Raw genomic sequence first — 26109 nt, forward strand, 5'->3', positions numbered from 1 at the left:
ATCGGAACAATGCCTCGGAAACCTCTGCAATACACAATCATTCGCATCAATGTCGTCGGGTTGGAATGAGTTGTGTGACGTCCATGAATTATCGGGCGGGCGTGTAGCGTTTGGTATACAGATGATCTATTCCGGGAATGCGTGGTGCGAAGGTCTTGAGGCCCGGACTGGGATCAGGCAGCATCCGAGGTGGTATCTGAGGTGGGCTGGTTCATACCTTCGACGATCTGTCGCAGTACAGATTCGCTGACGAGGGTGCGCAGCTCTGGCTCTGGATCAGTGCCGTCGCGCTCTGCCCGTGTCATAATCTCACCGACCCGTGACATGAGTAGATCGGCTTGTGCGTCGAGTCGTTCGTCCTCTTCTGCTCGCTGCTCAGCAGTCAACTGCGGTGCGTCGGATCGTGGAACGCCGTTCTCGTCTTCCTCCGCCGCGTCCTCTTCTTCGTCCTCCTCCTCGACGGCGTCTTCCAATGACTCTCCCGTCACCGAAGCAATGTACTGCGCCAGTTCCTCGTGCTCGTTCTCCAGCGCCTGTTGAGCAGCTGTAAGACCATCCGCATTCTTGTGCTTCGCATCTGCGGAAAATTCTTCGATGAGGCAGCGTGCAGACTCGACTGTCTCGCAGACAAAGAGCGGCGTGTCGAGATCAGAGTCGGTGGTGTTAACGGCGCTTGTCGGCGCAGATGGATGTGAGAGGAGGTAGCGCAGGATATCGAGGTGTCCGTACGATGCTGCAGCGTGCAGGGGAGTATATGTGAACTCGTCCGCTGCGATGGGGGAGATGCCTTCGCGATCGACGCACTCCTTGACACGTTCGAGGTCGCCTTCGCCTGCGGCAATCCAGATGTTTTTGCTCGTCGATGCGGCGGGCGCAGCTGCGGGTCGGTCGAGACTTGTCGGTACTGGCATTTTTGAAGTCTCGTTGCGATTGAGTGGTATGGTGCGTTTGGGTGGCAAGGTAAGGGAAACAGAAAGGAGTGTACAGAAGGTTTCAACAAACTCAGCTGCAAGGCGTTCGACCGAAATTTGTATTACGCTATACTTACTAAGCGTATAAAGCACGGAAATCGGATTGTGGAGCAGCGCGACATCAATACACTTTTTGACGTTTCTTGACGTGCACTCCTCTCTTCTCTCTCGCCCTCTCCCTACCATAGCTACCTTTGTCGCCAGCTGACCGCATACTCGCCATGGGCAAAAGGAAATCATCGAGTAAGAAGCCCGGCGGCGCAAAAAAGCCGGCACCGCTCGGTGAGTAGTTAACCCTCGACTCTTCATTACAGTCATGACCGCATTGCTGACAGTTTCTTGCTTTGCGCTACGACGATACAGATACGGTTTTCACCTGCCTCTTCTGCAATCACGAAAAGGCGGTCTCGTGCAAGATGTAAGTATGAAGCCAAGCTCGTCGATGCTTCAGGTAGAGATATGCTGAATGAAAGGATATGTGTTTCTTGCTGCAATCTCATTGATGCTCGCACAGAGATGACAAGGCAAGGATCGGCTACCTGTCGTGCAAGATCTGCGGCCAGAAGTTCTCCGCCGACACAAACCCACTCGATCAACCTATCGACGTCTACTCGCTCTGGATCGACGCGTGCGAGGATGTCGCAAACGAGCAGGAGCGATGAGCGACTTGCAGCTCTGCGCACCTTCTAACGCTGCGAGGAGTTATGGTCATAAAGCTCCAACACTTCGATACTTGCTTGTGTTCAGCAATGGCTTCGTCGACACCGTGACAACAGCTGCACGGCGCATGTTTCTTGACTACGAGGTTCACCTCTGCCGCTGCGCATCAATTCATCCAGCATCCTTCTCCTGTCTCTGCGCTTGATCTTTGACCCTCGAGGCAATCTTTCGACCGGCTTCCGTGTATTTCCCCTATGTACTTCTATTCAATGCCCAGCTTCTTCCCAAAATTCAGCCCGAGGAGCCGGCCGTTCTCAAGGGAAACTCGGCTCACAGGCCTCTCAGGCTAGACGGCGAGGCCGACGTATCGGGATCTTGTGCGGATCGGGTTTTACTTCTGCCCTTGGGGACGACCTACGACTGCGAAGTCCCACTCGCAGCCTTTGCTGAGGATCTGAGGCTTGGCAAACAAGGCTGTCGTCGTCGCTGTTCCGCCGGTTGATGGCAACCCAGAGTAAACCTTTCGCCTCTGCCCGGCGTGCCTACCTTGGTGAGGCAGAGGCGCAACTGCAGGCCAGAACCAGAGAACTGGGATCGCCGCTGCTGGTAAGTTGGGGCGGTGCGGGCAAGCTGGCCTCCTTGATACTCGCTACACTTCAGAATGCTCCGACAAGACATGCCTTGCTGGCCGGTCGAGGTTCCGCACAAGGTCCAGGAACGCATCACTGGAAAAGTGTTTGAAGCAAAAGTAGGGCATCCATGTGGTATGCATTGCAACTTTTAAGGGGCTCCAAATTCATGCTTCCGCCCATGGAAAACTGCAAGACTGAGGTAGCTTGGTGTTCAAAGAGTTGACCGACACACCGAAGAGCCGCACAGCCTGTTGTCACGCGCTGCTTCGCGGGCAGATACCATTTACTCCCTTGCTTGCACAGCATGGCTGTAACACTGGGGTAAGACTATCTTCAGTTCGAAGTGCATGCTAGGCGATTGCGAGTATCCACGAACAGCGCTGCGGGTGGGGACAGGCGACAGATTCGTAGGCAGGCTTTGCTGGACCCTTGCTGCCGTGCACGCTTTGCCGGTTGGTTCTGGGTGCTTGTCAAGCTGTGCAAGGCCTGCTCGGGGCGAAGCGGTGGTTACAGCCTGCTCTGCGCGCGCAAGCGACCAAAAGCCACTTTCAAGGGTCTTTGCGAAGAACTGAAGGTGACCGGCGAACAACCCTGCGTCCCGCCAATCGGTGATTCGCCGCCGTCCCCGGACAGCAGCCACGCAGGCCCTGCAAATACCCGCTGCTCAATGATCGAATGGAAGCTCTCACACACCGTCCATCGCCGCTCGAGAGGGAGGCGGGAATATCTTTCTTGATCGATTGCACTGCACTGATGAGTAGGGAATTTCAAAGGCAGACAAGTCCGAATGAAACTGCGCACGATCGAAGCATACATACGCGTGCAGCAACGGCCCTAGGAGGGAGTTACTTTGAATTTGGCTTCAAGTTGGCGCGCGGTATGTTGCGCAGGATTACGACATTACACACCGGACAGACATGCACAGTGCCGGTAAGGCGAAAACCCAGTGAACACAGAGTGAGAAAGAGAGGAATCGAGAAATAAGTCCTGAAAGAAGAACATCGGCACTATCTCAAGGCAGCGCGCGCCACCGGTCGATCAAGGGTCGATGTCGATGAAGTTGATTCGGTTAGCAGCGGGAATCGCGAGGTTTTCTGTTCTTAGCACAGCCTCATCGGCACTTGGGAGCTCGCAGTTTCGAGAAGAAATCCAGGAGGTGAGACATACGCCGGCGCACGGCAACGCGGTGGCCTCTCCTCGTCGCTTTGCGTCAAACACCAGCTCAGTGAGTGTGCGATCTGCATTTCCCAAATGAAAGATCGACAAACTTCTCAACGAAAGGATTAGCAAAGCGTGGGACCGTTTCATATGAGCTTCGCCTGCCTCAATCGAGGCCTGGGCTGTGATCACAAGAATTTCATTTTTGTAACGGAAACTCTGGAAAGAGGGGCTCAGAGTCATGGGGAGATCACGGGTCCAAGGGTTTCCGTCTGGTCTCAGATTGCCTCGCTGTCGCGCCGAGAAGCGCAGCAGGGAAGAAATTCGTCGAAATAAAAAGAAAAAGGTGGCCTAAGCGGCGGCAGCGCGTCACCAGTTGAGCGGCACATCTCATCGCCATCTGCCCCTCTGCCGCTCGTTCCGCGAGGAGGGCTCAACTTCTATGTCGCCTCGTCTCCGTCCTGGTACTTCCGTTCCGAAGAGCTGTACTACTGGTACGCTTTTCAATTCAACAGCGAGGCTTCTTCTAGAAACCTCCTCCATGGCCGTTTCAACACACTGCTTGCGAGAGGATATCGTTAGGCAAAGTTCATGATGTATTGCAACGAGAGAAAAAAAGGGGGGTGCAAACGTGTTGCCGCGAAAGTGGCACCATGCACAAAGAACAAGAAAGGCTGAATGAAAGATTGTTTGGGTTGGCCGAGTATGGACAGACAGGCAACATGAAAGGTTACAAGAAGAATGCAGAAGGCGAAGAAAGGTGACGATGGATCGTCGAAAGGTGAACAGGCCGACCAAACAAAGGCAGGTAGGTAGGTGTTTGATCGACGATCATGTGCTTGGGTAAATTGGCCAATGAAAGGTCCGGCTGTTCACTGAGTTGTCCCGCGAGTGACAAAGGAAAGAATGCCAAGGCAAGCTAGCTCCACCCCCTCAAAGGAAGGAGAGGAGGGCACCGGCGGCGGCGAGGACCGAGAGACCAGCGGTGGCGGGCGACAAGGCGGCGGCGGCGCTTCCGGGACCGCTCGAGGTGGCAGCAGGTGCCGTGCTGCTGCTGCTGCTACTTCCGGCAGTGGAAGACGAGGCGCGGCTGGCCGAAGACGAAGCGGCAGAGCTCGAGCTGGCAGCAGCCGACGAGGTCGACGAGGCAGCGCGCGAAGAGCTGGCAGCCGACGAGGCAGCCGAGGTGGACGAAGCAGCACCACCGGCAGCAGCGCCCGAGCTTGAGCTCGAGGCAGCAGCGTTCAGGCACGAGCTGTCCGGCGAGCTGAGGACGACAAGGGGCGAGGCGTAGCCAAAGGTACCCGAGTCGTCGCCGACGGCAATAGTGATGTTGGTGTTCGCGGGGATGTCGACGGTCCAAACGTAGCTGCCCGAGGCGCCGGTTTGGGTAGGAAGGTTCTTGATGGGAGCGGCGGAGACCTGGCCAGCGGGGAGAATCTGGAGGCGGACAGTGCCCTGAGCGTTGCTCCAGGTGAGGGCGGTGGGCTGGCACTGGGTGATGGAAGCGGGGGTGTTGATCGAGGGGTTAGCTGCGACAGAGGCAGCGAGCACGACGGCGGCACCAGCAGCGACGGAGGCGATCTTGACCATTTTGAATAAAAGGTGTAAGATGTGGGATGGAGATGAGGGAAAGGATGAAAGGTAGACGGCAAAGGGAAAAAATGAAGCAAGTAGGGATGAGATGGTGGTAGCAGCGGACGAACGGATGGGTAAGGAAAGGGCGGGATATATACTCTCTCAAGGAGAGGGGGAAAGCGAGGCGGCAGGAGAGGTGTGCGCACAGGAGCACAAGTCTATGAAATTCAGGCGGCAAAGCAGAGGGGCGACCGACGCGGTGCAAGCGCAGAGCCGAGCGAACGAAGGAAAAGGACAAACGAACGAGGGCTTGGATTGGGTCAACTCTACTCCCGTCGCAATCGAGCCAACGAGGAGAGAGAGAGGCTTGGCCATGCACCCGCCAAAGCAGGTGAGTTTGATTTCAATCCAAGGCAGAGAAGCGCGGCCGGCACAAAAGGTGGGAGCAGTCAAACCGGCCAGGCCGAAAAGTCAGACAGACAGGCAGACAGGCCAAGGAGAGAAATTGCTCGAAAAGCACGCATCGAAGCGAGCTCCACTGAAATGCCCGCCCAGATTTGCCGTTGCACTTCGATGCACGAAAATCAAAAACACACTCTGACACAGACACACCCGCAAACACATAGACACATACAGACAACACAGCATAGCACAGCATCAATTCAAAATTATTAGCAACTCGAGGCGTTGGTTGCCCGGCATCTGCGAGCCGTTCGACTGACACATAGCACAAGCGCACGGTCAGCTCTTCTGGACGCTAACAGCACATGCACCAACACACAAATTTCCTGTTTTCACTCCGTCTCTTACATGGATTCCGACTGACTGTTTCGACAACAGTGACCGACTCTGACCACACTGTGCATCTTCACATTCTTGTGTCAGCTCAGTGGTATTTCCGGGTTGTTGACCTCAAGGCATGGATTGTCGAACCAACGAAAACAGGGTCCGGAATTGGCGCCGACCTTGGCCCCTTATGACTTCCTGCTCCGTGACTGCGACCCATGAACTGAAGCCAAGAAAGACGTGGTTGTTGGCCGCATGGTGGCAATTCAGTCTGCCAGCACAATTTGCCAACCTGCTGTCTTCTCGATCAGCACGGTTCTGGTCTTGTCTTGTTGTGAAGGGCTTTCATTGCTCGCCAGGGATGACTTGTGAGAGCAACCGGACGTATGGCGTCGTGTCGAAATTCGGAAGCAGATTGCCGCGGACGACAAATGGATGCGCCAGGTTCGTTCGGCTGCTCCTGGTCTAGAGGAAGCTTCGAGACGAGACCGGAACATAACATCGATTTTCAAAGTCGTGTGGCTGCGGAAACAGTGTCGGACACAATCTAGCTTGGCGTCGAGAGGCCGGCAGGAATGAGATTTCTGGATGCAGGAGCGCATTGATTTTGCCTTTCAGTGAAGATATCACTGCTTTTTTTTGCTTGCCCTGTATACGAGAACGGCCGGCAAGCCTTTGACCGTGAATTGTGTGATTATCGCTCGCTCTGTTTCGTAAGCAGTAGCCGGCACGAAGAGAACATTGCGTTTGGTGTCGAGGAACAATCCGCAATGCAAGCTTGCAGCACAGCTGACAACAAGCAACAAGTTCAAATTTTGAAGCAGCAGGTCGCCGCATCGCTTCGTGTTCCTGCGACCAGGGCGTGCAGCCCCATAGCGTCCGCTACGCCATACGGTAGGGGTGCAACCACTTGCAGGAATGCTCTAGTGTGTTTGAATAAGCTCATCTTTCATGTCACAAATCTCACTCCATCCGAAGCTCGGACTCATGGCTGCAGACCTCGTATGAACTCCGTTCATCTTGTCGGCTGCAGTCGGATGTCGTAGCAGAAGCAGTCCGCCAACCGTTGGAACGAGAGCTATCCAACAATTCTTTCAACAGCACAGTAAAGAATCCTATTCCTCTGTTGCGGCTTGTCTCAATGCTGATGGGAGTGGCCAGATTGCGTGGCGGCATGTTCGAGACGTCGGCTGCATTGAGCCGCTGTCGGACGCAGATCCCTGTCATGCAGGAAAGTTCTTTTTCTGCTGTGGCTTGGTGCGTTGTTTTGCCTCGACCCCCACAACACGGCCATCTCGCCAGTCACAGAACCCTCCAGCCCCTGAATGAGCGAGAGGTCAGACAACACCATTGCCGCTCGGCGCTGCTATATCGTCCGTATCGTCAAGTCACAAGTTACCTCCTGTTGATTGAGGAAACTGAGGCTTTGCAAGTGAGATTACGTAAGCGACGGCCTCATTGGACCCTGAAACCGGCAATTCCGTTGCTCCCGCGCTTCGGAAGGTGCTGTGAACCCTTTGTCGCAACTCGGCCTTCGCAACCTTCACTCTCGACAACCATCTCTTCTCAATCTCTGGCGTCTTGGACCGCATCACAAGTCGGCTAGATGCCTCGAGCATCTTGCGTAGCAATGGCTTCAGCGTCAAGACTGATCGTCACTGTTCCGCGATCAACATTATAAATCTGGCGCAGCAGCATAGTCATGGTGCGGAAGAAGTCCACACTCACGAGATCGTCGTCGCCCCATGAGCAACAGGACAGCAGCGATGAAGAGTTTTCTGGGAGGCCAGCCGATGCGCGCAAGCCTCATCAGGCGCTGAAACGTCAACGTCAGCAGCAAGTTGTCGCTGGCTCTGCCACTTCTGGAAGGACGCTCCGCGATTTGCTTGGTCTGACAGCCGCAGACGACTACATCGAGTCATCAGCCGCCGTTGCAGACAGAAACCCACATCGTATCCGTGGACACTCTCCAGAAGCCAAACACAGCATCGATACGGACGGCGAGACGTCGCGTAGGCTGCGTAGTACCTCGCCTTCCACCTCCACATCATCATTGTCTTCCTCTTCGGAAGATGAGCTTGTGCTTCCGCTATCGCGAGCACCTCGAGAACCCGCGGTTCCTGTACCGCCCATAACACCTCGGAACGAATCCAGAGAGCCTCTGCTGTGGGCCCGTTTAGGTCGCAGTCAGCCGTGCACTGATTCCGATACTGACGACGAAGAACCGGAACAAGCGCTCAGCTTGGCTACCACTGGCAATGGGACCCTGCAGACGAGTCTCAAACCAAGGCCGAGCTCAGCTCTTAGCGACAGTCAGACGAGCGACGAAGAAGATGAAGCCTTCCTCGCCGTCAGGGCACCAGCCTTGGCGTCAGAAACTTCGTCGAACGCACCGGCCCGCCCCAGCACCTCTGACGCACCACCCAATGCCGCTTCACATGGTCAGAGACCATCCTTTCCCATCCCTGACGAGCTCAAGGATATCGTACCATTGGTCCTCGCACCGAATGTTCAAGTCCCTGCCGCCATCAATCGTTTCCTTCGAGGCTATCAGCGCGATGGCGTCCGCTTCCTCTATCGATCCTACGCAGAAGACAGAGGCGCTTTACTTGGTGATGACATGGGTCTCGGAAAGACGATCCAGGTCATCGCATTCCTCTCCGCTATCATGCGAAAAACGGGTCGAGAGGAAGATGCGGACCGTCGTATCGAAGCTGTGCGTAGCGACAGACAGCGTTCCGGTTATCACCGTGCGGACGCCATTTGGCCCACATGCCTTATCATCTGCCCCAGCTCGGTCATTGACAATTGGCGTCACGAGCTCGACACGTGGGGCTATTTCGAGCACGCCGCCTACAGCGGAACGCGCGCCAAGGATGCGCTCGATTCCTTCCGCCGCGGTCGACTCGATATCCTCGTGACCAGTCACGAGACGGCCTCGCTCTCGATCGAGCATCTGCGCGATATCGACCTGTCCTGCGTGATCATCGACGAGGCTCACAAGCTCAAGAATCCCAGCTCTCAGATGACTCAGGCTATGCAATCTTTCCGTTGCAAAGCTCGTCTGGCATTAACGGGGACCGCGATCCAGAACACCTACCGCGAGCTTTACACGCTGGCCGACTGGACCAATCCAGGTCTACTAGGCACAGTCAAGGAGTGGATCGCCGAGATCGAAGACCCGCTAAAATATGGACAGAGACGTGGCGCAGATCCCGAACGCATCGCTGACGCCAGGACTCGTGCCGAAAAGCTGGTCAAGAATGTTCTGCCCTTGTTCTTCCTGCGCCGCACCAAGGCGCTCATCGCCGACCAGCTTCCACGCAAGTTCGACAAGATCGTCTTTTGTCCGCTGACATCCACGCAGCTCAATGTGTACAAACGCATCTTATCGGAGGACGAGGTGGACTTGATGAAGCGGCATGCCGATCCCTGTGATTGTGGCCGACTGGATCCGGAAACGGGCCTTGCCTATCGACGCCAAAACTGCTGCTTCAAGCGCGACCGCAAAGGAGAGTCATGGAACAAGAGCATGCTCAAGTACATCTACCTGCTTCAAAAGTGCTCCAATCATGTTGCACTCGTGTTTCCAGATCCCGAGGATGCGAGCTCCAAAGAGCCCGACCGGATGGACAGGTACAATCGTCAGCAGTCCTACGTGCAGCTCATATTCCCTGATAGTTGGCAGGGCAAACGCTGCAACGCCGCCAACGGGATGGAGCCCGAGTTTTCTGGGAAATGGAAAGTGCTGGCTGGGCTGCTCGCGCAGTGGCATGCTGATGGCGACAAGGTGCTGCTTTTTTCAACCAACTTGCGGCTGCTTCAATTCATCGAGTTCTTCTTGGCTCGCGAAGGGCACAATTTCCTGCGTCTCGACGGCACTACGCCGCAGACGCGTCGTCAACAGCTTGTCAACCAGTTCAACAGGGACAGCAGCATCTTTGTCTTTCTCATCTCCACTACCGCAGGCGGTACGGGTCTCAATTTGACTGCAGCAAATCGCGTCGTCGTGTTTGACCCGCACTGGAACCCGTCGCATGACCTGCAGGCAATGGATCGAGCGTATCGTTTCGGTCAGTCGAGGGACGTCTACGTGTATCGCCTGATCGGAGCAGGTTCGCTTGAAGAGGTCATCTATGGAAGGCAGCTGTACAAGCAGCAGCAAATGGAGATAGGCTACAATGCGACCAAGGAACGCCGCTACTTCGAAGGCGTGGCGGGCGATCAGGGCAGTCTCGGAGAGCTGTTTGGGTGCAAGAACTTGTTTACGCTGCACGAGAGCAATTTGGCGATGAAGTCGATCATCGACGAATGCAACATTTCCGAGGTGACGTTCGCATTGGAGCAGTATCTCAAGACGGGCTCGCTCGACGATCAAACAAGTGCAGACCAAGCTTTCGCAGAGCGAGCTCACAGTCAACAAGCAGACATCACAGAGAAAGCAGACGGTGCAGGAGGTGAAAACGCGTCGGTGCAGCCGGATGCTATCCGGAGCATCCTTGAGGGTAGTGGCATTGCTTACAGCCACGACCATGCAGCTCTCGTGGGCCACAGTGCTGCTGAAGCTGCGCTGCATCGCAAGACTGCGCAGCAACAAGGGCCCATTCAGCAGCGCACTCGGAGGACGAAAAGCGGCGTCAGTGTTGCCAAGCAAACAGGCTCGTCGCGGTCCTCTGGCACTTCCTCGATCAAGAAAGAGGCGCTCGAGGCTGCTACGACGCCTGCAGCCATCTGGCCACCTCCGCGCTCGAAACCGGCCTCTTTCAATGATGCATTTTCCACGCAGGAAGAATCTCAATCGCTGGCGGTGGCAGAGCAAGGCCTGCGTCGAGCTGTAAATATGGACAACGTTGACGCCGCCAGCAGCTCGACTCGTATGCCCGACTTAACGGATCTCGCTCGACTGCAGAACATTACCGAAGTCGAATTGGCCACCGCCGTCAATGGCATGTCGGCAGCAGAACAAAAGGCGTTCTTTGGCGATGCTGTTCGTCGCTGGAACGGAAAGCGCAGTGTTCTTGCCAAGGCAGCAGTTCAGCACCAGCAGCAGCACCATCAATTTTTCTGAACAGACATGTTTGATTTTTTTTTCTTGGCCAGAAATGCAATAAATGTTGGCTGACGTCATGACAGCTGCACCGATGCATTTCGAAAAGCTTACTCTCAGAGTATGATCGCCCCATTACTGCATGATGTTTTTCCTCGACCGTCTGCGTCTGTAGAACCAGAGATGTGTCCGAACCGGCTTGATCGGACTGCGAGAGTATCAAGCCAGTTCAGCTTTGCGAACTGGAAGGGCATCGAGAGCAAAGCAGCGAGAAGCTGGGCTAGAAAAACCAGACGACCGCCAGATACCTTCATATTGGCTGGAAAGAGCTTGAATAGGCGAGCAAATCAGTACAGAGCGACAGCACTTAAAGCAACATGCCAATCGAGGCCTCGGCAGCTCGATGATCCCTGGCATTGTCTCTGGAGAGACTCGAAAGTCGATTCTCGTAGCTCTCCTCTGGCAAATTTTAGCCGCCATTTCGGGTTCAGATCGTCAGCGAGGCTTGCCCTTTTTGATTCCTGTACTTTTTCGACCATCCGCGAGTCTCGCTTAAATGGCCCATGATCTTGGCTGCCTGTCATCAGCATCATTGCTCGCGCTGCTGCTGCATTTTCACCCAAACGTCATTTTCCGCATCTTTCGCATCGAGCCTGCAGTCACTGGCTTCGACGCTTCCCTCAGCCTGCACGTTTGCGGTAACGATTCACGAATGCCGTCGGTGCAAACGAGCCGGACCATTCTTGGACCCTTCATTCAGCTTGATGCATTCGACCTGCATTTTGCCTTTTCCTTACTGTATTGTCGTGCTCTTACCACACCTTGACGCTTGCAGCTGACATCGACTTTGACCGCCTTCCATCGCTCCTCCTTCCACCTTCAACACCACCTCCAACCATCTACTAATGATACTTTGAACCTTTCGACCCTTCCCCCATCACTCGTGCCAAAGTCGACCTCGACTCCGCCTTTCCATCGACAGGCCCACTCGCAGAGATGGCGGGAACACAACGCGACAACCGTCGCCGTTCCAGCTCGATGCGAAAGTCGACCTCACAGCAGCACTACGCACCGATCATTTCGATACCTTCTCCGCCACCGCCGGCAGAAGAGTGGGCGTTTCCACCGTCATCTTCGTCCACGACGCAGCTGATGATCGACAGCAATGACGACACCGAGAAGAAAGCCGAAGCTGGACCTTCTACAGTACAGCCATCACATCTCCCACGTCGACCTGTGCTCTCGCGCCGCAAGACGTCCAAGAAGGAATACGTGCACCCTTACCTGTCTGGCAACTTTGCGCCCGTTACCACCGAATGCCCTCTCACCGACTGTCTCTATGAGGGCACAATACCGCAGGAGTTCGCTGGCAGCCAGTACGTCCGCAATGGAGGCAACCCACTCGCTAATTCGGACCTCGACCGCGATGCGCACTGGTTTGACGCAGATGGCATGCTCGCGGGCGTCTTGTTCCGACGCACGTCGGACGGCACGATCCAACCGTGCTTCCTCAACCGCTTCATCCTCACCGACCTCCTACTCTCTACACCGGACCACTCGCGCCTCCCCTACCTGCCGAGCATCGCGACGCTCGTCAACCCGCACACGTCGTTCTTCTGGCTCGTGTGCGAAATCATCCGTACGTTTGTGCTCACCATTCTCACATGGCTGCCTGGCCTTGGTCTGAGGAGCGATCAGAAGCTGAAGCGCATCAGTGTAGCGAACACGAGCGTGTTCTGGCACGACGGCAAGGCGATGGCTGGGTGCGAGAGTGGGCCTCCTATGCGTATCATGCTTCCTGGTCTTGAGACGGTCGGCTGGTATACGGGAGAGGATGAAGACGAGAACGAGGGAAAGGACGAGAAAGCCGGGAGGGCTGCCACTCGCAAGACCGAGTCCAAAGGCTTTGGAGGTGGGCCGCCAATCATCAGCATGCTGCGCGAGTTTACGACAGCGCATCCCAAGATCGATCCGAAGACGCAGGAGCTGTTGCTCTACCACATGTGCTTCGAGGCGCCGTACCTTCGCGTCAGCGTCATCCCACCGGCGCGATCCAAGCGAACAGAGCTTCCGGCCCATGCGACGACGATCAAGGGCCAAGCGGTACGCGGACTCAAACAGCCCAAGATGATGCACGACTTTGGAGCCACGCCGACGCAGACCGTTATCTTGGATGTGCCGCTTTCGCTCGACATGCTCAACCTCGTTCGCGGCAAGCCGATTCTGCACTACGACCCGACGCAGCCCAGTCGCTTTGGAATCTTGCCGCGCTATGCGCCGGAGCAAGTGCGCTGGTTCGAGAGCCCCGAGGCGTGTTGTGTCTACCACACGGCCAACAGCTGGGACGACGACGGCAAGTTTGCCTCCCCTCGCGAGCACGCCCGAGAAGGCGAAGCTGCAGCGCGCGGAGTTAACATGCTCGGGTGCCGTCTGAACAGTGCCACGCTCGTCTACTCTGCTGGCAACCTGCTGCCCCCCTCGCACGTGCTTCCGCCTCCGAACTGCCCCGAAAGGTGCCAGCTCTACTACTGGCGCTTTGACCTAGACCGTTCGGATGCCAACACGATCAGCCACGAGTTCGCGCTCGCGGACGTGCCTTTTGAGTTCCCCGCGATCAACGACGAGTACGCGATGCAGCAGGCGCGCTATGTGTACGGCACGAGTATGCGCGACGGCACCTTTGACGCCGGGCTGGGAAAAGCGGCCAAGATCGATGCGCTCGTGAAGGTGGACGCGGGGGAGCTGATTCGCAGAGGAAAAGCGATGTGGAGTCAGGGGAGGTTGAGTGCGGGAGGGAGTGTTGATACGCGGACGGTGGAAGAGGTGCTGGCTGCACAGCGCGAGGGGAGAGCCGATGCGGATGATGCGATCAAGATCTTTGAGATGCCCAGAGGGTGGTATGCTCAGGAGACGACGTTTGTGCCGCGTCGAAGTGGGATGGAGCCACTGCAGGAGGACGACGGCTGGCTTGTGTGTTACGTCTTCGACGAGGCGACGGGCTTGCACCCTTCGACAGGTGAGGTGCTGCCCGGCGCAGCCAGCGAGATGTGGATCATTGACGCCAAGCACATGAAGGACGTTGTCTGCCGCGTCAAGCTCCCACAGCGTGTACCCTACGGTCTGCACGGCACGCTGTTTACCGAGGAGCAGATTGCTTCGCAGAGGCCGATCGATCCTTCGCAGGTGCGCAGCTGGGCTTTGTCGGTTCACATGGCCGACCCGTTCTCGTCGTCTTCGTTGGGGTCGACCGTGTACACGGCTTCAGGCAAGGCGGCAACAAGCAAGTTCAAGGACGGCAAGGGGGTGTATGCTGCCTTCATCCAGGATCCGGTTCGCATTGGTGCTTGGTGGATCAAGCGCAAGATTGAGCTCTTGATCGCTTGAGTCATCTTTCATTTGTACTTGTACTGTTTCACAAATTGTTCATGCATTGCTTTTTCCACTGCTCTCGCAGGCGGTGGGAGTGGGAAGGGTATCGGGTCTCAGACAGGACTGCCGAGATGGCGGGGGTATTGATGCGATAAGAGAAACTTAGTGGGCAGAGCCTTGATTGCCCGCATTGAGAATGACTCTGGTGGACAAGAACATCCTCACTTGTTCGTCCATGTTAAGGATTCTCGCAAAGAACTCGTTGTTCGTGGTATCGGTGGGCAGGGCTCTCCTCTCGTGCTCGTCGAGGACTCGAACCCTAGCACGGAGCTCCGGATTAAGGAATCTTCCCGGCTCTTCCCTCAGCCCTATGATCCGCCGTGTCCCTCGCTTGCCACGGTGAATCCGATATCGACCTGTACCAAACTTGTGCGGCTGACCGTCTATGTGATGCTGGTATAGGCAGTCGTCGCCAAAGACGCAGAAGGGCTTGGTGGGGCGTTTGTTGCTGAGCGCCAGACTCTTCGTGAACTGCTTGCAGGGTGTTTGAGCGGCACGCTCGCGGAAGCGCTCGAGGGCCAGAGAGCGGGCACCACCGGTGAACGGTTCAGGGGTAACAAAGGTGAACTTGGACGGGGTGCGACAGGTGGGGCAGTTCTTGCTTTTGGCCTGATCGTGCTGTCGTCGCCATTGTTGAAGGCAGGGAGGACAGAAGAAATGGTTGCAGTTGGGGTGTTGAGCGTAGACGTTGGGGACCTCCATGCAAATGTCGCACGGCTGTGTGTTTTCGCTGATGCTGGCAGGGACACCCTTCATAATCTTCTTCTCCTTCGCAGCTCGCATCGTCGAGCTAGAGATTTGTGGTTCGCGAACAACATCTTTTCTAGCTTCTCCATTTTTTTCGTCATCGTCGCTGACGGCTCGTGTGGTTGGCTGGAAAGCTTGCGCGCTGGCAGATAAGCTCGAACGGGAAGCTGAACCGGAGGCGAAGTCGGCAGCCTGCACAGACAGTCGAGCTGGAAGTGTAGATGATTCGGTCACTGGCTGAACCTGGTCTCGTGTAGCGTCATGCGAAAAGATGCACTTGTCTCCCCTCTTACACTTGCCCGAACGTAAGTAGTATCGGCAAGGCGTGTCTTGCTTGGTTCGAGTTGAGGGTTTGGATGAAGAGCTCGAGCTGGCTTCGGCCTGCATCTTGGTGTAGAAAGTTGGACGGGCTGACTTCAAAGGCCTTGTGTTTATGTCTTCGTCCTCGACAGCAATGGTGCGGAAGAGGGACGCGATCGAGGTGGCCGTTCGTCCGAGAGTGAGGCAGATGCGATGTCCCTTTGTCTCTTGTCATTATAGGTCCATGCGCTCACTGGCGGGGGGAGCAAGAGGTGCATGCCTTTCAGGGTCCAACTCAGCTTTACTCGTGCTGCCTGCCGCTTTCTTTCCGAGCAGACAGAGACTGGCTGGCCAACCGCAGTTTTAATCACAGTCGCATCTGCCAGGTAAAATCAAGAAAACGGCCGAGTGAGAGGCAGGAGAAGGAAAAAAGTGGATTTTGGAAGGGTTCACCAAAAATTTCGCAAATTTGGCAGAGAGGCTGAAACAGAAAGCAAGAAGAAAGAGAAAATTTCGACGGTTGGAGATCAGCAAAAATTCTTTCTCTCCTTCCTTCCCACCTTCTCACCTTCTCCTCACCCACTGGTCACCCCATCACACACACACTGACGAACTCTCTCGCCATCGTCAGTCTCAAAGCTAGAGTCGATCTCGTAGCTCCCATATATAGATTTGTGACGACACATAACTACCTTCCTCTCGAGATTGTCAAGTCTGCATCTCGTGACGCTCATCGTTACCACAACGGCCTTACCTCACTCCCGACCCCACTAGCATTGATCGGTGCTTGTCTTCCTCTCAAATTATACCCTCAAGCATCTCCTAGCTTTCTCACATAGTCAAGATGGTCGTCGTCAAGGGAGGTCCCTCCAAAAACAACACAAAGTCCACCGGCATTAAGCGTGTCAAGGGCGAGAACTTCTACCGCGACGCCAAGAAGGCCAAGGTCGTCAAGCTCCTCTCCAAGGAAGGCATCGCTTCCAAAGCGATCCGCGACAAGAGCGGAAAGATCATCCAGGCTGCCGAGTTCCAGAGCAGCGAAGCAAAGCCCGGTCGTGTCCAGCCCGACAAGCGATGGTTTGGTAACACCCGCGTCATCTCGCAAGATGCGCTCGACCACTTCCGCACCTCGCTCGGCTCGCGCGTCAACGATCCGTACTCGGTTCTATTGAGAAGGAACAAGCTTCCCATGTCGCTGATCCAGGATCCCGGCAAGGGCAAGGCTCCCTCGCTCACCACTCTCGAACCCTACTCGGACACATTTGGTCCAGGCGCGCAGCGAAAGCGTCCCCGCCTCGATGGTGGCATGAGCTCCTTCGAGGAACTTGCTACGAGCAGTGAGCAGGCTGGCATCGCCGCCGAAGAGAAGCAAGCAGCTCTGGAGGCCAAAGCCGCCGGTGTCGGTCTCGTCCCCTCCGACTACGAAGTCGGCTCCAGCGCTGAGCGCTCCGCCAATGGCTTCACGGCTGACGCAGACGAGCTCTACGAGATCCCCGTCACTCGTGGCCGGTCCGAGCCCATCTACAGCAAGGGTCAGTCTCGACGTATCTGGGGTGAGCTCTACAAGGTCATCGACTCTTCCGACGTCATCATCCACGTTCTCGATGCTCGCGACCCTCTCGGAACCCGATGCCGCAGCGTCGAGAAGCACATTCGCGACGATAAGCCGCACAAGCACCTCGTCTTCCTCCTCAACAAGGTCGATCTTGTCCCGACCTGGGTAACTGTAAGTTTCATCCTCCCCCTCCCCTTCTCGCTTTCCCCTTCCGCTTCATCCTCCCTTTCAACTTCTCAAGACAATACCCCACAATCATGTCAAGTACTGTGCCGTCGCTCTTCCTCAGGGATGGGCGATGTCAGTGGCGCAAAAACTGTTACGAATGTGGAAGAAGAACGTCGTCGATACGATCTCCCCCTCATAGCTATGTCTCCCCTGTCAGCTTTACGGCTGGCAGGCGTTTGGGATATGCCCACTCCCAGACCTTCTTCCGCCGATAAAGGCTGGGCAGACCGGGAGGGCCTGGAGCGTCGGCGACGGGATTCCTATATGAGTTGAGCTTACGGCGCTCTTTTTTCTACGCCGTGCTCGTAGTCATGGAACCAACATTCCTTACCTCTCGCTCTTCCCAAAGACGATTAGAGTAGTTTGAGAGCAAGCCATGCTGACCCTTTCCCTTTCTGCATTTTGCTCGAAACTGCTGCTGGCTGACAGGCTCGTTGGGTCAAGATCCTTTCCAAAGAGTACCCGACCATCGCATTCCACGCCTCGATCAACAACTCGTTCGGAAAAGGTTCGCTGATCCAGCTGCTGCGCCAGTTCAGCGTGCTGCACTCGGATAAGAAGCAGATCAGCGTCGGTTTCGTCGGATACCCCAACACGGGCAAGAGTTCGATCATCAACACGCTCAAGAAGAAGAAGGTGTGCAACGTCGCGCCTATCCCAGGCGAGACTAAGGTGTGGCAGTACATCTCGCTCATGCGTCGCATCTATCTCATCGACTGCCCCGGTATCGTGCCCGTTTCGGCGCACGACTCGGAGACGGGCACGGTGCTCAAAGGTGTTGTGCGTGTCGAGAACCTCGAGACGCCTGCCGAGCACATTCCGGCGTTGCTGTCACGTGTCAAGCCGGAGTACATCCGTCGCACGTACAACTTGGAGAAGTGGTCCAATTCGGAAGAATTCCTCGGCCAGATCGCTAAGAGGATGGGCAAGCTGCTCAAGGGCGGGGAGCCGGATCTGGAGACAGTGGCCAAGATGGTGCTGAACGATTGGATTCGCGGTAAGATTCCGTTCTTTGTTGCGCCTGCTTCGCCGGATGAGGGCAAGAATGGAAAGGGCAAGGCTAAAGCAACGGCTGAAGAGGTCGAGGCTGCCGAGACGAGCGAGGTAGCAGCAGCAGATGCCGAACTCGACGCTGCCACCGACAGGCTGCTCAAGAGGAAGAAGGTCAAGGGTGTCGAGCAGCCGCTCAAGCAGATTGCCGTGGCCACCAAGTTTACGCGCGAGGACATTGAGGCGGGTCGACCCGAAGACTATGTCATGGAGCGCGACGAGGACGAGCCGGTGCCCGAGGTGGCCGTGGACGAAGACGCCACTTTCGCCAGCGACGATGATGTTGCCGAGGACGACGAGGATGATGAAGAGGAGGATGGAGACGCGCTCGAAGACTTGAACTGGGACGACGTGTTCCAGGGCGGTTCGGACGCAGAAGAGGAGGACGTCGACGAGGTCGACGCCGACTCCACCGCCAAGTCTTCGCCTGGCAAACACGCTGCTCCTGCCGCCGACGATGAGGACGAAGAAGATGACCCGCGTCGCAAGCAGAAGAAGGGTGCGCGCATGACCACCTCTAAACGCAAGGCCGAGAACTACTATACAAATGCCAACGTCAAGAACAAGAGCCGTCGTGGCAAGCCCGACGCCGCCGAACCCAAGTCGAAAGAACGTGGGCCCAAGGTTGGCGCCAACGGAAAGGGTGCGCCTCAGCAGCGTCGTCGCAAGTAGTTTTGGTCAGTCTCCCCGTCGTCGTCGTCGCATTCACATTGTATTTGTAGCAAGGCATCGTAAGCATTCTCTGGGATCAATCATTTTCTGGTTTGTCGGTCGAAGTGGCGTCCGTGTGAGTGTTCAGCGGGAGGCCACATGGGAATTTACTCGTCAGATCGAACTCAATGTCTGACGAGTGGGTAGGTCGGGCTAGAACTTTCACAAACGACGAGTACAATCCATGTCATAGAACATTGGAAGCGAAACAGCTAGTAATTGCATGCAGATGATATAGAAGACAAGACAAGACCCACAGACGATGCACAGCACCGTCAACTACGACCCGCCTCGACCAGTGGTCCAAACTACCGAAGGCCAGCCAGCCCCTTTCCCTCAACCAAAGTTCCTTCAGTGAGCACTTGCCTGCACCCAAACTCGAAGAAAGCGGAGTGCGCTCGAAAACGTATCAAGTCTTCAAGACCGATACGATTTGGCGACTTGGCTTCCTGATGTCCGAGTTAGAAGCTACGAGGAAATGAATCCCGAATGCGGCTTGTGCGTATATGCTGAGGAAGCTTGGCGAGAGCAGGGCCGGACCTCGAAAGCTGGAAAGCAACACTGGGTTTCTTGATGAAAAGGAGAGAAAAATTGAAGATCAACTCCCGTATAGCCCTTCCTGAATTATGGTTCAAAATGGTAAAAGGCAATTTTGAAGTACCTTGAAACAGGAAGGAGGGAGTGTGTTGAGAGAAGCGGGAAGGAGAGCTTGCAGGCTCCGTTTGGATATATATACTTGGATGTGCGTTCTTCGCGTTGCAGTTGCTGTCGAGACTGGGATTGTAGACCGCGAGTTTTGAGAAGAAATGTAGGGGCCAAAAATCAGCTCGAATTTCGACTTTGAAGGGTGGTCGTAAGGAAATTTTGCCGTAGGAAATTCCAGGCACGTTCGTTAAGAACAGTGTGTTGCTCTCGAACGTGTTTGTGCTTCGACTGTGTCAAACGACATTTCATCGCCTTGCTCAGCAGAAGCCGCATGCTCGTTGGTGAAGTTGATGCCGACGAAACGATGCAGAGCGATGACTCGAACGGAGCGCCAGCGGCCGCGGCCAGCAACCTCAGCGATGGAAGCGTAGCATCGACATCAAAGCCGACGCATGCTCCACCTGTCTCCAACGGCGCTGAAAGGTCCTCGGCGGTCGCTTCAACATCCTACCAATCCATGGACTCCGAAGAGCTCTCTGCACTCGAAGAGCTAGCCGACGGCGAGTCTGAATCCGAAGGCGAAATTGACCGCCTCCTCGACGAGGCCGCCGCAGCCTTCCCACCCGAGACGGTCTCCCTCATGATCAAAGACCTCAAGCAACGCGGCATCGTCGCCTTTCTCCAGCACTACGTCGTCCCCGACCCCACACCCCTACGCATCAAACACCTCCTTCTCGCACTCGGCGTCTTCCTCCCGCGCTCGATCCGTGAATCTGAGGTTCCACTCGACGTGCTCCTTCCCATCCTCAAAACCGCCCTCGCCCGCATCCTGCGTCGACGCGAGAAATTGCCGCAGTACAACACCGTCTCCGACGCCCTATCGCTCCTTGCAACGCGCAAGCGGATCATGGTTCTTTCTGGGGCGGGCATCTCGGTCTCGTGCGGCATCCCCGACTTTCGATCAAAGGACGGCATTTACGCCACCCTCCAGTCGGAGGGCAAATACGAACTGGACGATCCACAAGACATGTTTGACAAGCAGTTTTTCCTCTCAAATCCGGCCATGTTCTACTCGTTTGCACACAAGATCTTTCCAAGCAACTTTGTGCCCAGCTCAGCACATCGGTTCATCAAGCTCATCGAGGAGCGGGGGCAGCTGTTGCGGAACTATAGTCAGAACATCGACACGCTCGAGCAGATTGCGGGGATTGAAAAGGTGCTGCAGTGTCATGGGAGTTTCGCGAGCGCGAGCTGCACCGACGCAGCGTGTGGTTATCGGTGTAAGGGAAGTCAGATTGCTGATGCGATCTTTGCGCAGCGGGTGCCGAGTTGCCCGCGCTGCGACGAGCGCAAGGCGCGCGAAGCCGGTGCTAACAAGCCGAGTAAGAAGAAGCGCAAAGTGGGGAACGGAATGAGCTGGCGACCAGGCAACGACTCTGATGAAGACGACGACGAGGATGATCCGACCGCACTCGCCGGCTTCGGCATCCTCAAACCGGACATCACCTTCTTCGGCGAGAAGCTCTCGGACGATTTCGACCACGCCCTGCTCGCGGACCGCGACCAGGTCGACCTGCTCATCGTCATGGGCACATCGCTCAAGGTCGCGCCCGTATCCGAAATCCTAGGCCACATCCCCCACTCTACCCCCGTCATCCTCATCAACAAGACGCCCATCCTCCACCTCGCGACCGACATTATGCTGCTCGGAGACTGCGACCGCATCGTCGAGTACCTCTGCCGCAAGCTCGGGTGGCATCTACCGTCGATCCAACCCAGCCAGGATGTGGTAGGCACGCCGGCAGCTGAGCACGTAAAGGAGAAGGTCGAGTTGCAGGATGACCGGGAGGGCGGCGTTGCGATATCGACTTCTGATGGCGTAGAAGGCTTGGAAGAGCCAGAGAGGTTGATGAACAGTCATGCGTGGTTGTTTGACGGGGCAGAGCCTGGACGGCTTCCGGCCTTGCTCGCCGAGATGCAGGCCGACAGTGAAGACGAAGATGACGACGACGGCGAGGAAGCAGGGCACGATGAAAAGGATGAACAGGGCGGCGGCGAGACAGCAATCTCTCCAAACGCGGCGTAAGCTCCATTCCTCTTGTAGCACAGCCTCTCGCAGCATCTGTTCACAAATCATACCCAATGGACACTTGATAGGCGTGCATTCAACATTAACAATATTCAAGACTGTGATGACGCTGGCAATCTGGAAACTTTGTGCGAGACTGTGGTGGCGATGCTTGCGGCCGGTAGTCTACAGCTCTCCCTTCTCCCTCAACTCCAAAATCTGCTCCGTCTTCGCCCCGACCTGCTCCCGCACCTCATCGGCACTATCCGAACCCGCGCTGATCTCATAGATGTTGCCCTGATGCCTGTATTTCTTGACGAGTGGTTCCAGCCGCTCCGTAGACTTCTGGAACTCTTCTGTCTTCTTCGTCTTTTCCTTGTCCGCGGCCTCCTTCGAGAGACGCTTTTCAAAGTCTTTGAGCGGGAGGTCGTAGAAAGAGAAGCAGAAGATGGGGACGATCTCGCGTTCGAATTTTTGAGCGTCTAGGATGAGCGAGGTGCGCTTCCGGCGCGGGAGGCGAGAATGGAAGAAAGTTCGTCGAGCGAGGTGGGTTGGACGATGTCGTTCAGTTCGGAGGGGAAGCGTTTGACGAGTCGTTGGGCTTGCGTTGTTTTGCCGGAGAGCGAGGGACCGATGAGACAGTGCAGTGTCACTTGGTCTTTCGAAGACTTTGGTGTGGATCAGTCGGAAGAGGGGTTGCGTGCTTCTTCAGCGTGTGTCTCCCCACCGAGGAATTGGTACGCTACTGCAGCGACGGCCAGCGCGGCGAAGAGGATCTTGCTCGTCGAGCTGGACAGGCTCTTGGCTTGCTGCTTGGTCTCCTCTGCATTCAGCTTCTCGTTGAACTTCTCCTTGGCAAACTTCTTGCCTTCCTCCACCAGCTTGTCCTTTGCATCTTGCTTCAGATCTTGCGCCGAGCTGGTACTAACAAATCCTCGAGTAGAGGCTCGAGACCACGTCGAAGCATGTCGATGGCGGAAACCTGTACGCGCCGAAGCCGTGGACCCTGCCAGCAATCCAAACGCTTCCGAAATGCTTCGTTTAGCAGCGAAAGTTCCAGCAGAAGAATCTGCATTGGTCTGTACAAGGTGGTGCGAAGATGCCATTGCCTGCGGGCCACAAGCTATCGGCAGAGGCTTGGACGCCAGTCGAGGGACGCGAGAGGCGACGCGCTGGTCACCCAGCCAGCACGCGCGCGTCGCCGAGGTCGAGAAGGATCGCTGCATCATGGTCGCTTTGCTCTCGAGACGTGCAGCTGCGAAGGTCGGTTGCTGTGATGGTGGCAGTGGTGCTGAGGTGCTTTGGGAAAGATGGGATGATGAGAGCGTGTGCCCGAGAGATGACGGATGCCCTTATGGACAGTCGCAGGTTGGCTAAGCTTTTGTGGAGGCGGGGAAGCTGCCTATTTTGGGTAAATTATCTTCAGCCAGAAGCTTTGTGATGTCACCGCAATCGAACTTCTTGGCCTTCACTTTTGAAAACCAAGCTTACTTCTCGTCATCCCGTGAACAGACTCTTGACGAAGTACCGTGGACTGATACGACAGTCTTGCTTGCGTGCGGAGATGAGCATAACAGAGCGGCTGGCATTTACGGATAGTGAGAGAAAGAGGAAGAGAGGTAGAGCAAAACGACAGAAATCATGTGCAAAAAGGTCTGAATCTAGAGAGATGCGTTCGCCGAGTGGATGCTGTTCTATCGTCTCGAGGATTCTGTGAGAAAAGCGACCGGCCTTCAAATACCAGCGGCCTTGAGACCGCGCTCGAGATCCTGGATGAGGTCGGCAGTCTCCTCAATACCAACACTGACACGGATGAGGTTGTGGCCGATACCAATCTTGATCCGGTCCTCGAGCGCGACAGAGCCGTGGGTCATCTTGGACGGCAGCTCGATCAAGCTCTCGACACCACCGAGCGACTCGGCGAGCGTAAAGACGTTGAGGTTCGATAGCAGCCTGTCCGCCGGTGCATCATCCGCAGGATCCGACTTGATTCGAAACGAGATCATGCCTCCGTACGCAAATGCACCGTTGGAGGCCGTCGGACCGGCAGCAGCAGCGCGCTTCGAGATCTGTCGTCGTGCCACCTCGTGACCCGGGTGGGATGGGAGGCCGGGGTAGATGACGTTTTCGACCGAGGGGTGTGCCTCGAGGAACTGAGCAATGGCCAGAGCAGACTCGCCGTGCGCCTTCATGCGGAGTGCGAGCGTCTTGAGGCCGCGAAGAGCGAGCCAGCAGTCGAAGGGGGATGGAATGGCACCGATGCTGTTCTGCAGGAAAGCCAGGCGTTCTGCCCACGCCTCGTCGTTGGTGACAGCGGCACCCATGACAACGTCGCTATGGCCGTTGAGGTACTTGGTAACGCTGTGCATCACGAGGTCGGCACCGTGCGCAAGAGGGTTCTGGAACCACGGGCTCATGAATGTGTTGTCGACGACAATCTTGATGTCCTTGCTGGCGTTGGGATGGTTTCGCACGAGCTTGGCAATGAGGGGGAGGTCGATAACGCGGAGCGTGGGGTTGGTGGGGGTCTCGATCCAGACGAGCGAAGTTTCCTTGCGGATAGCAGCATTGACACGCTCGCTGACTTCGGCCTCGGGACCGTCCATCTCGACAAAGCTGGTCTGCATGCCCTGCGATACGGTAGTCACCTTGGTAAAGTAGCGGTAGGTGCCGCCGTAGACATCGTTGACGCTGACGACGTGCGAGCCTGATGGCATCGAGTTGAGGATGGTGGCAGTGACAGCGGAGCCAGACGAAAAGGCGAGACCGCGGCTGCCGCCTTCGAGAGCAGCGAGGGCACGCTCGAACGAGTCGCGGTTGGGGTTGCCGGACCTGGAGTATTCGTACCCCTTGTGGTTGCCGATGCCATCCTGGGCGAAGGTGGAGCTGAGGCTGATGGGTGGGATGACCGCACCCGTGGCTGCGTTGGGCTCCGAGCCGACGTGGATGGCCTTTGTAGAGAAGCCGATGGAGGGGGAGGCGTGCGCATGGGCGTGGCCGTTGCCATTCGAGGCACCGTTGGATGATGGGACTGTCATCTTGGCTCGACAGAAAGTGCGGAATGGGAGGTGTCGTGGGTGGTGGCTGAGAGGAAGAGGTGGTTGGTAATCTCTTCGACCCTTTTACTGTTTTGCTGGAGTGGGCTGTTGTGTTGCGTTTGTTTGCTCTTTGCTGACGTCGGGCTGTGGGGACCTTTTCGCCCTGCCACGTTATGAAGCGCAGTTGGGGGACGTGGGCGCCAAGCGGTGTCTGCAGAGCGCTACCGTTTCTGGACAGCTGCGGTGAAGTTTGATGTCAAAATCACGCAAGAGCTACAAAGCGAATCTTCCGGCTGCTCTCCTACCCTGCAGTACCTGTTCGGCTTGGACAGAGGCGAGCGACATTTGCCGTGGCAGAACACGGCAAGGGTCTTTCTTGCTGCTCAAAAAAAGTTGGTTTTCTGTCGGACTTTACCGAAAGTTTGGATCGCGCTTGTAGCGCTGTCCTGCTTTTGCGCAGAGCCAAGGCCGGTCAAAAGGCCGTTCGCCGTCGCCGCCGCCTTGCTCCAATCAAAGCGAAGTCTTCCTGGCAGTGAGCCCTGGAGTATCTCTGAGGATCTCTTTGCGATCAGATTTCGTCAGGACTGCTGGCTACAACGGATGCCGTGTGATACAGCGGGACGTTCACGTCGTGGGTGGGTGAGCTTAGTCCCACAATGGCGTGCTCGGTATCGGCCTACGAGATGAATGTGGGTTGAATCGAGTATCGTACCCATCAGGTTATCGGGAATGGCGATCTTCAGAATTCGGAATTTAGTTGGGACAAACTAAAAGGACAAAAAAGCAGGCTAGAAAAGAGGACACAAAAAGCAGGCTTTTGGATCTCGAATCGGACCAACACCTGACGCGATCACCGATCCACGGCCGAAACACTCGCAAAGCACTTCTTGCTGGGCCAGCAGTCGCTTCCACACTAGTCGACTAGGCGCCGAGTCGACACGGAGTGCCAACAACGTACGTCCTTCCAAGCTGCAGAAGCCACTAACGCACTGTCAACCGAGATTGAAGCTTTCCTTTCCTGTTGAGGTCAGGGGCAACATAAACATCACCGGCACCCGACAGGCTCGGAGGCTTGCTTCTCGAAGCGAGCTAGGCTGGCAAGATACTCTTTAGACATTGCGAGTCACCGACGATAACCTGCCGAGCCCGATGGCCGATGAGACGCAGGGTAGCGTCGACAACTCCAACGTCGCTCGGCGAACGAAAACTGTCCACAGCGGTGATACTATGTAAGCGATCGGCGGAGCAGCACTTTCTCTTGTGCGGGGGTCGCAGCTTGGACGGAGAAGTCGCCGTCGTCGTCGCCAAAGGAGAGCACGCAGAGCACAGGAGGTGTACTGCCAAAGTGCGGCTCGTCAGGAGAGACACGTTTTTCTGTCGATCCGCTAAGCGAGATGATCGACTCCTTGTGTGCTGTCAACGACTTGTTGAAATCACAGTTTCGCTACTCGGACCCGCTAGGGCCGGCGCGGCGCGTTTGTTAGCTGACTCTGTGGATTCATGCCG

At 56.1% G+C, this 26109-nt stretch overlaps 10 protein-coding genes across 10 annotated transcripts; 5 read left to right on the forward strand and 5 right to left on the reverse strand.

Annotated features, from left to right (window-relative positions):
* Positions 1–173: 173 nt before the first annotated feature.
* Positions 174–911, reverse strand: EX895_006234 (uncharacterized protein; the record flags this gene model as incomplete). The annotated part of the gene is made up of 1 exon (XM_029886826.1): positions 174–911. One exon carries the CDS (start codon positions 909–911, stop codon positions 174–176), a length of 738 nt encoding a protein of 245 aa, XP_029737139.1.
* A 281-nt stretch (positions 912–1192) lies between these two features.
* EX895_006235 (uncharacterized protein) lies at positions 1193–1633 on the forward strand (the record flags this gene model as incomplete). The annotated part of the gene is made up of 3 exons (XM_029886827.1): positions 1193–1253; positions 1335–1389; positions 1486–1633. The coding sequence occupies 3 exons, from the start codon at positions 1193–1195 to the stop codon at positions 1631–1633; spliced, it is 264 nt and encodes an 87-aa protein (XP_029737140.1).
* Positions 1634–4354: 2721 nt separating this feature from the next.
* On the reverse strand, positions 4355–5014 carry EX895_006236 (uncharacterized protein; the record flags this gene model as incomplete). Its single annotated transcript, XM_029886828.1, has 1 exon — positions 4355–5014. One exon carries the CDS (start codon positions 5012–5014, stop codon positions 4355–4357), a length of 660 nt encoding a protein of 219 aa, XP_029737141.1.
* A 2473-nt stretch (positions 5015–7487) lies between these two features.
* EX895_006237 (uncharacterized protein) lies at positions 7488–10853 on the forward strand (the record flags this gene model as incomplete). The annotated part of the gene is made up of 1 exon (XM_029886829.1): positions 7488–10853. One exon carries the CDS (start codon positions 7488–7490, stop codon positions 10851–10853), a length of 3366 nt encoding a protein of 1121 aa, XP_029737142.1.
* A 975-nt stretch (positions 10854–11828) lies between these two features.
* EX895_006238 (uncharacterized protein) lies at positions 11829–14216 on the forward strand (the record flags this gene model as incomplete). The annotated part of the gene is made up of 1 exon (XM_029886830.1): positions 11829–14216. The coding sequence occupies one exon, from the start codon at positions 11829–11831 to the stop codon at positions 14214–14216; it is 2388 nt and encodes a 795-aa protein (XP_029737143.1).
* Positions 14217–14363: 147 nt separating this feature from the next.
* On the reverse strand, positions 14364–15395 carry EX895_006239 (uncharacterized protein; the record flags this gene model as incomplete). The annotated part of the gene is made up of 1 exon (XM_029886831.1): positions 14364–15395. One exon carries the CDS (start codon positions 15393–15395, stop codon positions 14364–14366), a length of 1032 nt encoding a protein of 343 aa, XP_029737144.1.
* Positions 15396–16152: 757 nt separating this feature from the next.
* On the forward strand, positions 16153–18813 carry EX895_006240 (uncharacterized protein; the record flags this gene model as incomplete). The annotated part of the gene is made up of 2 exons (XM_029886832.1): positions 16153–17034; positions 17521–18813. The coding sequence occupies 2 exons, from the start codon at positions 16153–16155 to the stop codon at positions 18811–18813; spliced, it is 2175 nt and encodes a 724-aa protein (XP_029737145.1).
* A 1015-nt stretch (positions 18814–19828) lies between these two features.
* On the forward strand, positions 19829–21583 carry EX895_006241 (uncharacterized protein; the record flags this gene model as incomplete). Its single annotated transcript, XM_029886833.1, has 1 exon — positions 19829–21583. The coding sequence occupies one exon, from the start codon at positions 19829–19831 to the stop codon at positions 21581–21583; it is 1755 nt and encodes a 584-aa protein (XP_029737146.1).
* A 662-nt stretch (positions 21584–22245) lies between these two features.
* On the reverse strand, positions 22246–22794 carry EX895_006242 (uncharacterized protein; the record flags this gene model as incomplete). The annotated part of the gene is made up of 1 exon (XM_029886834.1): positions 22246–22794. One exon carries the CDS (start codon positions 22792–22794, stop codon positions 22246–22248), a length of 549 nt encoding a protein of 182 aa, XP_029737147.1.
* Positions 22795–23298: 504 nt separating this feature from the next.
* EX895_006243 (uncharacterized protein) lies at positions 23299–24603 on the reverse strand (the record flags this gene model as incomplete). Its single annotated transcript, XM_029886835.1, has 1 exon — positions 23299–24603. The coding sequence occupies one exon, from the start codon at positions 24601–24603 to the stop codon at positions 23299–23301; it is 1305 nt and encodes a 434-aa protein (XP_029737148.1).
* Positions 24604–26109: the final 1506 nt, after the last annotated feature.

This window comes from Sporisorium graminicola, chromosome SGRAM_8 (genome assembly GCF_005498985.1).
Source record: "Sporisorium graminicola strain CBS 10092 chromosome SGRAM_8, whole genome shotgun sequence".
Classification (NCBI taxonomy): domain Eukaryota; kingdom Fungi; phylum Basidiomycota; class Ustilaginomycetes; order Ustilaginales; family Ustilaginaceae; genus Sporisorium; species Sporisorium graminicola.